The sequence below is a fragment of the Notothenia coriiceps genome, unplaced genomic scaffold, assembly GCF_000735185.1.
Source record: "Notothenia coriiceps isolate Sejong01 unplaced genomic scaffold, NC01 NC01_scaffold00026094, whole genome shotgun sequence".
Lineage (NCBI taxonomy): Eukaryota > Metazoa > Chordata > Actinopteri > Perciformes > Nototheniidae > Notothenia > Notothenia coriiceps.
The window spans coordinates 96,653-111,260 of record NW_011358795.1 but is presented as its reverse complement, the minus strand read 5'-3'; the positions used below and the strand labels follow the sequence as shown (position 1 = coordinate 111,260).

At 40.1% G+C, this 14,608-nt stretch overlaps 1 protein-coding gene across 2 annotated transcripts in view; it reads left to right on the top strand.

Moving 5' to 3' along the window:
• The window catches only part of insyn1 (inhibitory synaptic factor 1), a 47,241-nt gene extending 34,076 nt beyond the window's left edge, over positions 1–13,165 (top strand). For both annotated transcript variants that reach the window (XM_010783939.1, XM_010783940.1), the window contains exon 3: positions 11,850–13,165. In XM_010783939.1, coding sequence (XP_010782241.1) covers positions 11,850–12,671 — 822 coding nt within the window. In that variant the 3' untranslated portion in view covers positions 12,672–13,165. The remainder of the gene's footprint in view (positions 1–11,849) is intronic.
• Positions 13,166–14,608: the final 1,443 nt, after the last annotated feature.

The window sequence follows — 14,608 nt, the reverse complement described above, 5'->3', positions numbered from 1 at the left end:
TCACTGCAAACTTCAAAGCATGTGTATCTTTGTGTATATATTTAAAAAGAAATCTGACCTATTGATGTTATTGGGTTAATGATAATTCTCCCTTGAAAGGTTTGTGTAAAGTTGTTCTCCATCAGAATTGCAGAGCGTGGGGATGATTGTATTCTACTTTCAGACCACATTTCAGACCAAGTCCTGTGTCTTCAAGTCTTTAATTAAGTCGAACTGTTACTTACATTTGCGGAAAAAAAATATTTTATAACAGTAAAAAAATGGAAATTATGCTTTTAGTCCGTGTCCCTCTAAAAGTGTTGGGGTTAACGTGTGTTTTCTGTGTGTTGTTTAGATTGACGGTGTTATAATATATTGTCAAAGTGAAAAGTCACAAAATGTATAACAGTTATGGGTTGGTTTCTGTCAGCAATAGCCATGTATTTACATTAAGTAATTACTCCTATAATTTAGATTGTTTGCCTTAAGGAGTGTTCACTGTAGTACCTAACCATGCTTGATGTTACCATAGATTGATAAATTAACCAAGAACCAGTCTTTAGGATTACAAAATGAACCAAGTAGTCATGCTTCCTAACTGTTCTTAACCTAACCATTGCAGATCAAAGTGCATTATGCATTTTAAACCCCAAGACTGGTTGTTTTAGACTATTTTATTCAGAGTCTTCTGGCAGCTAACACCTTTCAGCTACAGGATCCGTAGCCCTCCTGCTTCACATAGAAGAGTGGTAGCAGCTTGCATCAGACAGAAAGTGACAGTATGGATACCCAACACAAATTTTGGCAATACAAAAATCACCCATGATGTTATTCAAACATATTGTATGAAAAACCTTCATTTACTTCCTTATAAACAGTGTGTCTAGATGGTCGCAAAAAACTGCGACTTGTTGACATGGGTGACAGTAATGTTGTCAACAGCTGAAAACCATCTGGCAGCTGTCATGGATACCTGAGTGATTAACACTAAGCCGCATGGCAGAGTTGTCCAATTTTACACATCCACACATCTGATCCTCCGGCAACAGTCTGTATATTCACATCTTGGTTTTTTTCTTCACCAGAAACAGAGCCGATAGATCTAACTGCCAGATCTTGTAGGAAAAACAGTGAGAACGTGTTCTCCTCTGATAAAAAAGTGTAAGCCTTCGGGGTAGTTTTTTTTTTTTGCCACCTTGGTGTGTTATTCAAGATTTTTGGGGGTGTGTAAATCCATTTACACCCCTGGAATTGTAAAATAACACCCATTGCAGCCGTCTGGAAACTGTCATTAGGCAATATCATCCCACCGTCTCCTGCCCAAGAAGAGAGACAGTGATAGTAGACATATCAACAATTTGGCTGGAAATATTTTTAAATTTGAAAAAATAGTTGGTCCCATGGTAACACCGGACATGGATCTTACACAACCATAAATAGTACTCTCCGACTTATTGGCCGAACAGAATGGGCTACTGCAAAAACCTTTTTGCTGAATGTGGGGTTTGCAGCTTCATCCTTACTTATGATAAAGGCATTGATGGCTGTGTGTGACTGATAATGCTATTTGAGTAAGGTTCAAATCAAGGCTATATATTTTAGAGATATGAATGTTCCTTATAGATACAAAAGAGGGAACAAAGCTTAAAAGTGAAATGAACTTATGAGAAAGATCATTTTTGCCAGCCAGTCTATCACTTGCTGCCGGCCTCTCTGTCCCTCCATATCTTATGTTCTTTGTATTACAACCATTTGAAGTTGAGAACATACTGGATATGGATGCCTGCTGTTTCAATTAGACTTATAGAAGGCCATGTATGAATGTGTTTTAGTTTGAGCCTATCTTGTAAGCCTACATGTGCAAAAGACACATCATTTTGGCAGTATTTTCACCATTAGACTTTTCCTAGAAAATGTATAAAAATGGTTTATTTTTATATGATTGAGACAACAAAAAACTGAATTCAAAGTGTAGCTTACTTTCTTTGAAGTTGATATGCTTTTCTGTTGTATATAGATCCGATAAAACAGGAACACCAATAACCTAAAAGCTATTATTCACAGCATCGGATACTAACAGGCTCTGCATTTTGTGCAGTAACATTAAAATTGCCTCCGCTTCTGTAGGAATTACCTGAGGTATTGTTATGTTAACAATTTACTTTAACTACAGTACAAATAAAGTATTATTAGTCAGCAAATTGGGATATCTATGTAGCTATGGATCTGTACTTTTTGTGCTGTTTTAATGTCAGAATAGACTTGCTGGCCTGTAGACGAAGTGTTAGTGTGAAGCATCAAGGTCAAGGATATACTGCTGGAATGTAGCGTGGTTGGAGAGATCCTCCCCTTATTCCAGCATGGGTCAACTTCGTTTACCCTCCAACTATACATTTCCAGTGCTCGGGCAAACTGTAATCACTTTAAACCTTCACTGGCCTTTTACAGGAAGACACCGTGTTGTTAAGGAAAACTCTACTCAGTCATTCAAATAGGTCAGTGTGGCCTGGCTGCGCTCACATGCACAACTCGTTTTCCTCACGTGTGACCAGTGCGACCTGACAGGGCTCAGGCCTAATCCGAGCGCTATCTCAGGCAAGCAGACAGACTGAAGAGCCCCGTAGCGTGGCACTACCATCTTTCTCTGGTCATTACCGGCGCTAGGCCTCTCAACACGGATAGAAGCAATGAAGGAGAACTTCAATAAACGATCAGTGTGCTCTGCCAGCACCAACGCATGCTGCATCTGCTGCCTCCCTGTTGCTAGAAGACAGAGTTCGCACCTTGCTCCCTCACAGATAGTACAACCCATAAACTCTCCAGCATAATAGTATAAACCTTCCAAATGCGCCATGCGGCAGGTGGATGTGTCTGCCCAAACTAATCACCGAAATTTGGCTAAGAAAGTGGTTGATTTTCCAGACCTCAAGGACTGCAGAAGCCCACCTCTTCTAAAGCTGCAGAGGGATAAATGAGGCCCATTATGCAGTGAAGTTAGTAATGATGCTTTTGATTAGTGTGTTGTCAGGAGGTATTGGCTCTACGCTCATCACAGCGTTGTTTAGCACTTTTAAAGACCTTCATAAAGATGAGCATTTTTTGAGAAAAGATGAAAAAGCAGGGGGCATGTGCCTAATGAAGTCTCAGGCTTATAGCCCCTCTCGTGACAGGATAATTACACCAAATGCTTCCAGCGAACACTTCAAAGGACACTTCATCCCTGTGCCAACACCAAGCAACACATCTCACCAATCAAGATGGCCTGACCTAAATCAGGTCCCCGTGGCTCGTCTGTAAAGTCTCCCGCCCACGGACCCACTGGACCTCTGCAGAGTCAACTGCATTAGAGTCACAACCGCACAATGTAAGTGATTTGCATACAGGAATTAGTCTTGCTGGCATTGCTGCAGAAACATTTTGACCAATGGGGTTTTGAGGCGCAGCTGTAGAGAATGCAAAGCAATATTGAAGTGATAGTCGACAAAAATTCAAATTATGAAGGCAGCAATAAACTATCCAAATCACTTTTAAAACTAGACTACTTGAGCATAATATATTACTCGTATGGCTATGCATTTGCTTAGTAGGATCTAAATGCTTATTTATTAACAAAATAAGTCTTAATACTTTGAATCCATCCCAATCTTTGTACATGACCTTGTTGCGATTACACGCAAACATCTGCAGTGGTCAGTGCGTGCTAGTCAGCTTCCTGCTTCACAAATCCGCCCTGAGCAAACGGGCCAACAACACTGTTCGGATTTTGCACCGTTTGGCATGTTGTTCACATACTGCTGGGAAATATTAAGTACATAACGAGAAATTGTTAATGCTCCCAGAGTGCTGTTTCATCCAATGGTGAATACGATGTCTGGAAGAGATTGCACAAGTTTACGAGTCACAGGACAATTTTTCTAGTGAATCCTGTAAATATTTTCTCTCAGAGTAGGTCAGGGATGATAAATTAGCTTCTGGGGGATACGATAAACTGTATCGCCACGTTGTGAGTGGCTTGGATGGTCCCCTCTTCAAATCTTGAGGGGAATTAGATTGAGGGGAAGTAAGCAAGGGGTAAGGAGAAACTGCAAAAATGCAGGAGCTAACTGCATTAAAACAATATTTGCAAACGTTTTACTTACAAACCAGCATGCAAGGCTATTTTGATAATTGCTGAGACTTCCTAACTGGCATAAACCGCTTTAGGCTCTGGAAGTGCTGCACAGGGGCGGGCTGGAAATCTATTATGACATGTTGAGAAAGAAATGACATTTAAGATGTGTTTGCATGGCTCCACTAAACATATTTGAGATTTTCCCAGGAAGATAAGCAAAGCCATGCAAGACGTTGAATGCTGCATAGTTAAAAAAACAAGCACGGCAAACTTCTCAGTCTTCTCTGAAAATGACTCCTGGAAGAACGGGTGGTGCAGGAACAGATGGAGAGAGGCCACTTGAACACAGCGTAATGAAGCGATGCGCAGAAGATTCCCTCGTACAGCGTGCATTTCAAATGAACCCAGTGAGGGTGTCATGTCTCATTTATTTTGGTAACTCACACCTGATGTATTTTTTTACATATGTACATTGCTACAGACAACATATTTTGAGTTGTTTTTAATGTGCTGATAAATACTAGAATATGTAAGAGGGGATAAACGTTAAAGTGTGATCATTAAAAACATGTTAAAAATGCACTTTTACATAATTTATGTCCATAAGACATGCAAAGGATGGCAACCTCCATCTGTTTACTAGACAGCAAACAGAAGTCCTTTCATACAGAAAGCCATCAATGCACATCAAAACAAGTTATACCTTTTAAACATCTGTTTTAAGATCAACAGAGTGCTTAGAACATGTGGTAAATAGCTCCCTCCACATCAGAGGCAATTTTACACACATACAGTATGTCAACATTTGCTGATTTTGACCTGAACCTGTACATTAAACATTAATAGTGGAATCAGGTATTCCAGTACTGATGTTCCAGCATATTTCCAATAAGCATTTACAGAGCACAGGAGCTGACTTGGGGAAAAAGAAACAGCTACCACACCGGCAATAAATAAATCATGATACCAGGAGGTGGTGAATTTTACAGAGAAGGACTCTTGTAGTGATAGTGGACCGTATGGAATCTATTTCCCAAATCACTACTCCGCCTGAGAAGAGGCTCTTCTGAGATTTTTTACATTACTGACCATCACTCAGTGTAAGATTATCCTTGTCTGTCTTTTCCATCACTGTACCTTTCTGTCACAGAAAAGGCTTCAAGTGCCCTCTTTCACTCTGACCCTCAATTACCCGGCCCAATCATCTCAGACAGGTGTTGAGGTACAGTAATAAACCCTGGCCTGATGCTGCCTGTCTTTCAAAGCACCTCTGAGAGCTCTGAAATGACTGAACTCGCTGTTGATCAGGTGCTGTGACCACAGTTGACTCGCGGCTGCCGGCTGATACTGTGCAGTGGAAAAGAAAAACAATACCACGTATTGCTCTGCGAGGACTCCGTTACCGTGCTTCTACAGTAGAAAGATCATAATTATTCTAAAATATTGAAAGAAAAATGTTTATAGCTATCATTTGTGTGCTTTAAACTCACATGTGAATCATAGAAGGTAATATTCATCCTCATAGTTTTTAGTAGCTTCCACTAGACACCATTTACAGTAAAGAAAGTGAGTTAAGTTGTCAGCTGAGGCATCGAGAGAAATTAAAGACTTGAGATAAATTCACACCCCGCACTTATATTCACGCTTATACCATACATTACTTCTTAACTGTGTTGCAAATGGAGTATTTTCTGTCTCAAGGATGGGCCATCGATGCATCATCAACTTTGTAGAGTGTTGGCGTCATAAAGCCAAAAGGGGGATACACAGCCCAACTCCAGAGGTGTATACCAAGCTTCAAGCTACTCATACGATATATTGTAATGGAATAAAACCTAGGAGGAATCCAAAGTACTTTGCCATCATTTAGTATTGACTAATAAAGAAAAATAAGCCTACATTTCAGGCATTGTAAAGAGGCTATACAAAACTGTCAGTCAGTCAGTGTGAGGATATCAGTCAGTTAAACGTGTAGAGTGTGTTTTCCACCCACACAGGTGTTTTCAATTACTCTGGCTGATTAAACTCGTGCACAGGATCATGAAGAGGTGCTGCAGTAAACATGAGCTGGTAATTGCATAGGAAATGAGCACCGGATTAATGATGTTTACTCGTGCAATGTTTGGTAAATGTTCTACTCTTAAATGGCCTGTAACTATATAGTTGCACTATGACAAATACCATGGGATAATCTCAATGAAACATTTGGTACCTCCTATACTGATAATAGTGTATGGGCTATACATGATCCAATGTAAAGTGATTAAAGTAAACTGTTACTTTCCATTTTTGACTAATCAGTTTATCCATTTTAAATATGTTGGGCAGAAAGTCAATGACTGGTTCCTGAAGTGTTCATTCATCCTTTGTGCTAAAGCAATCTGCTCCTCCAATTCACTCCATCATCACACATTATTTGACTAGAGGTAGAAAGTGTTCATTGTTGCTGCATACAAGGTGTACTGCCCTTTTGAGCTGAGAAGCTTATCAAGCTAAATTAGCCTACATACTGTACTGTAGGTATGGGTCAGGCTAACCGGCAGTGGAAGTTTACCTAATTAATGCATTCAAATGCAAAACTGCAGAGAAACAACAGCCACATTTGGGTTGTGTTCAGCAACCAGAAAATGTGTAAAATTTCCTTTAAAATTTCCAAGTACAATGTTGTTTATGCAACTCTCTTAAACACATCTAAAGAAATTTATTTATTACTTATAAGTCGCTTTGGATAAAAGCGTCAGCTAAATGCAATGTAATAATAAGTAATATTTAAAGGACTTTCTGTTTTTGACTGCTAACCAACCAAATAATATATGTAGGTGTCATTGCAAGCTTGTAATATACATTTAACAGATCACGTCTTAACTCATTGATTAGATTAAGTCCCTAACACAAAATGTCAGCCCCCTCTGTTTCTGAGAAACGTTTAACATTAACAACTCCATGAGAACCAAGTCGGCAAATCACACAGCAAACATGATGAGTAATTCAAGGATTAGAGGATTCATACAGCCCAATTCCCTCCAGGCCGTCTGCCAATAGAGAAGCACGGTCCAGGTACTCGTGAGTTGTACGATGCCACAACTGGTGGATCTGCAGAGAAGCTCATTGACAAATGTGCCAATGCCATGGGTGTAGGAATATGCAGCAAGATATAAATGCCTAGAAACATAAAGCACCTCTACAAAAAAGAAAAGTAAGGAAAATAGCATTTATTCATGCAAAACTGTTTCTTTCTACTAAGGCTGCAGCCACACAAGGACGATAACGGAAACGAACCAAAATCGTTATCAAAAAAGTCTTCCGTCCACACGCAATAGGCACCAGAAACGTGTCTGTTCACACGAGACCGCTCAACCCGCTGGAGACGCTGTAGTACATATGCCGGGCCTGTAGGTGGCGCTGTACTTCCGCCACAAAATACACCAAAAGCAGCGAAGAAGACTTCCCGCGCATGCATGGTTGCCCTTCTGTTTATTTTCCGTGCTGGATTTAGCAGCAGAGGTGGTGTTTCGCCGGTCAACATGTCCGTTAAAGTTGAAATATTCCGGACAAAATTAGAAAAGTGCCGGTCAAAGGTCTTCTTTGTTATTTATTGAGCTTTAAAACAAATGAATAACGACTATATAACAATAATACACGGAGGACGGAACCTCTCTTTTCCTCCCCCTCTCCTGACAGCCTGTCAGTATCCGTGGTCTCATGCAGCTGGCTGATCCAGTAATGAGTGAAATATTTATAACTAGTTTAGGTAGTTTGAGAGGTAACTAAAATAGCTAAGGTTGATGATCCAACTTGAAGTGTGTGTTTTGTTCCGCTCATCGCTCCATCACAGCGGGCGGAGCTGCAGGTTATCATGCAGAGCTGCGTGTCTCCTCTCCTGTCCGATTAGACTTCACTCGCATTTACAGTATGTCCGTATAGATCAAATCTAGCTGGAAGCTCCTGCTGGGTGCACTGTCCTGCGAGATACCGGGACTTGGCTTGAAACACTGGGGCTATTGCGTCATCGTTATCAGGAAATGATCGTTATTGGGCGTAGACACGGAACCGTTTGGCCCCCCAGCGCGTTTCGTCCGCAGTTATCGTTATCTGCATTTCCCTGTTGGCCTCGTGTGGCCGAACCGTCTATATGATAAGGGTTCCCAAAGTGGGGGTCGCGAGATGATTACAAAATAAAAATGGAAAAATTAAAAAAAAAAATTAAAAAATAATCTTTTTTTTAATCATTTTTTGTATTTTGTATTAATAATAACGTATGCATCGACATTTTTCAGTGGCGGACTAGCCATCTGTATAGTTTCCCTGCAACGAGGCTTCCCCTTTGACAATCCACTAGCGCAGTGTTTCTCAAACATTTTCATACCAAGGACCACTTAACCAATAAAAAACACTCACGGACCACCTAACTCCACAAATATCCCAAAACAATAGGCCTGCTTACCCATTCCAAAAGTATATAACAAATTACAGCCTAATAAGGACAGCTTAACCTTCTCTATATCGCCTCGTTCACACATTAAATTTACAATACAAATACAACTACAGATTGTATAAGCATTTAGTTCAAATGCGATTTAAAATCCTCTCAGGTTGTACACCTCTTATTATGAAATGTAGACTACATTTATTACGAGTTGATGTCCGAGCCAACAGACTCAGATTGTTGGCTACTGAGAGATATGCAAAATACACCGCATGTAGTACGACACAAACCTCCGCTGTGGATTTTCAAAACAAAATACAATAAAACTATGGTCGCAGGCCCAAGTTTAACTCTCTGAGGCCTGCATGGTCTGCCTACAAAACAAAAATAAAAAAACGTTTATGCAGCCCCAACAACAGCCTCTGATCATCAACAGACTTCATGCAATGCTTCATCAGATGCATATATTAGATAATAATCTATCTCATAACTACATCTACTTTCAGCATGGATAAATGTTCATAAAATACATCCATTGTTTGTTCTATATGCTTCTTGAAATCCTAAAAAACACATCGTTTTTCTAGAACAGATTACATATCGCCTGAAAATGGTACAAACAAACGGCGACATGTTTGACGAAGGTGTTGCGCTGGGCTATATCATGCAATCGAAACTGAAACTTAAGCTCGCTCCATTGCGGAGATATTCCCGCGAGAGTGCGGAAAACTTAAATTAATTCACTAGCCCTCCCCCCCCTGAAAAGTTTGGGAACCCCTGTGATAGAGAACTGTAGCGGATACGACCGTTATCGTCCTTGTGTGGCTGCAGACTAAATGTGCCGCCTGTAAGATAAGTCAATGCTCTTTAGTTTGGATTTAAAGTTTGTTTGTTAGATTAGAATCATCATCTTGAGATATTTGCAAAAGATCATCAAGCTCCTGGATGTCGGTTTCCATGTTTGCAGTGGAGATCACTTCATCTTTTGGTGAACATTTGTTTGCATTAACAGTCTACAACTCATAATACCGCTTTTAAAGTTGGACGGAGAGTGAATAAGGACTTTAATTCTAGGAACAGATAATAGTGTGTGTTGTGGATACAACAGTAGTCATTTAATCCAGAAAAGAGCCGACACAACAAGTAATTACAGAGGCTAAAACCAAAATAATTATGTTCTAAAAATCTCAGATTAAAGCTACGTTTTCTCTGGGATTTATTCCTAAATGCTAGGCCTGTCACGATAACTACTGTTGTTGGACAATCTGTGAAATAACTGCAATAATCAAAATATTTGTATTGTCATTTTAGGACCATTTTACCACATGGAAGAAATTATAATATTTTAATATTGTATTATATTGGAAACTCTCTATTCACAGGGGTATAGACAGTCATTCAAGTGCCAATAAGATACAATGCCAGTCCAGCTTATTCATGGTTAGGAATGAGTAAGCATAACGTTCAAACTAACCACATATCAGCTTTAAGTTTAAGTAATAAAAAAACATTAACTTAGCTGGAACCCTTAATCACACCAGAGTTGCGGACTGAAAGTTAATAACGTACAAATGATCAAGGTCCTGTCCAAATTTTTAATCAAAGCGTTAAGTCGATAACTTTATTATTATGACAAGCCTCCTGAAAGGTTTGGGGAAATGTATCATTTACAAGCCACAGGAACACTGGGAGCCTGCATTTTACAATAGATTGCTGTTGAGAGCAGAACATGCTGATTGAAGGTGCTAAAATGTCAAGTATAGAGGGCTTGATTTTTAGGGGTTGTCAGCAAACCAGTGGGATTTCAGCTGAAGTGCTTTCTATTCATCAAACACTCACCGCTGTGGTTGCTGATGATTGAAGCATTGAGGTTAATTTTGACTAACCATGAATGAAATGCTTTTACCGAGTACGTTTCCAGGCAGCAGGGGACATTTGGATTGTATTTAGTTAGACTTGGACATTACAATAACACTGGAATTAAAATATACATCAATGTTAGAGCATAAAAAGCACTGGGTTAAGTGTTTGTGCCATAAAGCTATACGTCTGTGTAGCTTCATCTTATTCATCCTGGTAGCTGCAGTACAACATCAAGGCAATATGAATGAGCCATTGTACTGAGGTCACACGGCTCTCAGCATTAATCTAAAAGTATGTTTTAGTTATTTTCTCTCTTAGGGCTGAAAAAGCCTCTTTGACACATCTTCACTGCAACAAACGTATTCCATTTACATTTTTCTTGATTTAACATAAAGCTAATTTAAAACAGATGTCCATAGGAAGCCTTGGCAGAAATAAAAACATTTTAAAAACCATTAACAAACAATTCAAGATTTATAGATGGAAAGTATTGTAATGGCAAGCTTTAAATGCAAACACAGATCTATCAGCAGCTGTGACTAAATATTTTGTTAAACTGCCCGTAGGGGACACGGATATTCTATGTAAAGCATCTGGAAATGTGACATAATGCGTAACAAGTAAGCTGTCCGAGAGATTTATTTTAAAAGGGAGATTTATAATTAATACTTTTGTATTCGTTTTTCATGCTTTTGTTAACTTTTGTCATCAAAGGCAGTCTATTTTCATACAATAAGAGTCAAAGTCAAAGTGTGTATGAGATTTGAATTTGTAATGCTTCTTAAAGTACCAACATATGAGTAACTATAGTAGCACTATAGGGTGTATACCTCGCAAAAGTCATTGATAGTCCCATTTACTGAATATCGATTTTATTCTTCAATCCTTATTAGTTAATTAGCATCAATTTGCAATGTTAAAACAGACTTATGCCCTAGCCACACAGAGACGAAACGGGTCGTATCCGCTACAGTTCTCTATCATATAGACGGTTTGGCCACACAAGGCCGACAGGGAAACGCAGAGTGTGCACGTGGCACCCGTTTATCAGTTGAATAGTGGAAAACATGGACTGACTGACTGACTGAAAAACAGCTCTAAAGATCTAGTACCCCAATTTTGGTGCAAAAAAACCTTTGTTCTGTTTTTATGGTGATTGCATGTGAAAAGTAAACATAATTGCTTATTTTTTGGCCACAAAATGTTTTCACATTACCAAGTAAAGTAAATAACACCTGCAAAACAAATGTCTGTACCTAATGTTGCAAGCGATCCAGAAGTTGATATTTCTGGACCCAAGTGTTGAAAAGCACGACAAACAGACCAATCGTGCCATCAATAGAGCCATGTCACTAAACATAAATGTATATATATATAAGCATCTGGTTCTGAATGTAATCTCCCTCAGAAATGGTTTCTCCACAGTATCTCATCAGTGTTTTCTCCCCCGCTCTCCTTTTTCTGTTGCAGGTGGTGGGTCAGATCGATAAACTAACGTCCGACTTTGACTTTGACCAGGATCCAGATGACTGGACGGTGGCCACGGCCAGCAGCACGTCCAGTAGTGAGCGAGGACTGGGAGAGGCCTTCCGCCTTGACTTCCTCAATTCTGATGTGCTTTCTGATAGCTGGGAGTTCTGCAGCTACCTGGAGGGTGCTGGCGCCGCTTGCCGCATTCCTGGTGAGCAACCAGGAGATCTGCGAACGGAGATGGGCCGCGGGACCATCCCCACCCAGACGCAGACCCCCACCCCGCCCCCCTCCACTGCCTCCGTCTACTCCCAGATGAACGGCGGCCTGCCCATCCCCAATGGGCCCCGCATTGTTACTCCAGACTCATCCAGCGAGGAGGCGAGCAGCTCCACTCACAGCCACAAGACTTCTCGTAACTCCGGCACAAGAGAAAGGGTGCGCTTCAGTGACAAAATTCTGTACCACGCATTGTGCTGTGATGATGACGAGGAGGAGGAGGAGCAAGAGGAATTGCAGGAGGACAAGAGTGGCTGTAATACACCAGATAGTGAAGGTGAACCCAGTCTCCTGTCGAGCTCAGTCGGCCCCAAACGTTCTTCCTCTGAGCACTCACTCCTCCATAACTGTCTGGACCCTTCCTATGTTCCCTCGTCAATGAAGGGGACGATGGGAGCCCACACACTACCCAGGAAAGGTCTCTTAAACCCCGGCTGCCGCAAAAAACTGTTACGAAATAGCAGCACACAAACTGTCTCTGACAAGAGCACCCAAACTGAACTGCCCTATATTCCAACCAAACAGAAAACAAAGGACCACTGAGAAAGCCCTACGTTTATCATAAATCTCATGAAGAGGACTGTGCATTATTTAATATTAAATACATAGCTCATAGATTAATACACAAATAAATAAATTACTAAATAAATAAATGATATATGGGAAATCACTCGACTACCTAAAGTTATTCTGAGGCTCAGGGAAAACTCGATGAAATGAAGGAAAGCAGATCACTATGATGAAAATTTGGTGGACCAAAAGGTTAGTGCCTGTTCTGATGTTAAAAAAAAAAACACTGAATGGATTCCCTATGTGTAATCATATGAAACAATGACAGACATTATAAAAGCAATCATTTTTACAAGAGTATTTAAGTGTTCTAAATTGGAAATGAGGTATGAAGAGGTCCTTTCCCCTCCTCATACAATAGTAGAAGTCACAAAAAAAAGAAAAGGAAATGCTTGTTCCTATTATGTGGATACAAAACGCTGCACATTCTGTACTCTGAATCTGTATAAACATTGTCTTTTTTCATGTTCCAGTTATTTCAAATGTCAAGGGGATTGTTGCTTTCAGCGGGATAATGTATCTAGATGCATATGTCAAGCCTCTTCCTCTCTTTGATGTCAACAAACAAGTTTGAGCGAAACGCCTGAAAACAACACTATTTACCTGCCCTTGGTTTTTTTTATAAATCATCTCAATGTGATCTCTTCTCAGTTTGCTGCGGTAACATAAGAGTGGCAGGAAGAACAACTGGTATATATGAAGTCATTTGAGAATGTGTGGTCAACAGAAGTGGCATTTCCATTTGTTCACTTCGTCTGTGCCTGAGGGCGACGTCATTAGACCCGGGATCCGAGCTAAATAGAAGTCCACAAAGAAAGTGCTAAAGGGTTTTGTCTCTATTCAGTTGCCCAGTGGGGAATTGAACTCAGCAGAGAAGCATTTTATTCACAGGGCTGACGCCAATAGCCATTCCTGATCAATATGTTAGAGGGAGGTTGCAGTGAGAGGTCTTTCTGCTGTGCTGAAAACCACTCTCCCGGGATCTGTGAACAAAAACTCACAGTCAGACCTATTTACTTACACCGAGTGAAACAAAATTAGATATGTGGCCCTAAAGAACTGACATTTCAAAAAATGTGCGTCCAGCAGCGAGCGCTGACCGTGGAAAGAGAGAGTGTTCCTGTTCCCAAGCAATAATTCACCCCGGGGAAAGGCTTTGTGAGCCTGGTCCCCTTATTCTTACTTTCCTCACGTTGTGTTTTCAAGTTTGAAAAGGAAAAAAATGTCAAATGTCATAGTCTTAAAGAGGAAACTCCTTGCTGACATTTGTGCCTCTGATGGCCTAACGTGAACTTAACCTTCCGCAGGCAGAAATGCTCAGTCAATTGGATTTATTTATTTACATCTTAAAATATGTATTTAATGAATCTATGTTTTGTAAGGGAGTTTGTTGAATTTACTCACAATGAAAGCTAAACCAACTGCAAGAGACTCTTATCTGTATAGGCAGTAATATAGAGTTTCAACTCGTGTCATACTTGTTTGTTGTTGAAACTACTTGTGGAACTCAAAAGTCCATTAAAATATATAACATGTAGATAAATCTGAATCTGAAATGATCAACGCTATATATGGAATTCAACAGACTAATAAACAATTCATATCATGCTACCAAATAAGTAGAATATAAATGCAATGCAAATAGGAAACTAATTTGAACAACTCCTAAACATTTCAACGATGGCTTCAAATACGCTTAGTCACTATTCGACAATTTACGACAGTTATTTTCTGATGCGACCCTGGACCCCCCAGAGCTGGTGCTTCTCTATTTCCATCATAGCTTGGGATATACCCAGCCTTATGAAACTGGCCACAGCAACACAGTAGATTTTGAAGTTCTCTGGAGAAGCACATCAATAACAACCCACCTCTTTGTTTGTGTGTTTGTGTATAACAGTTATTGCATA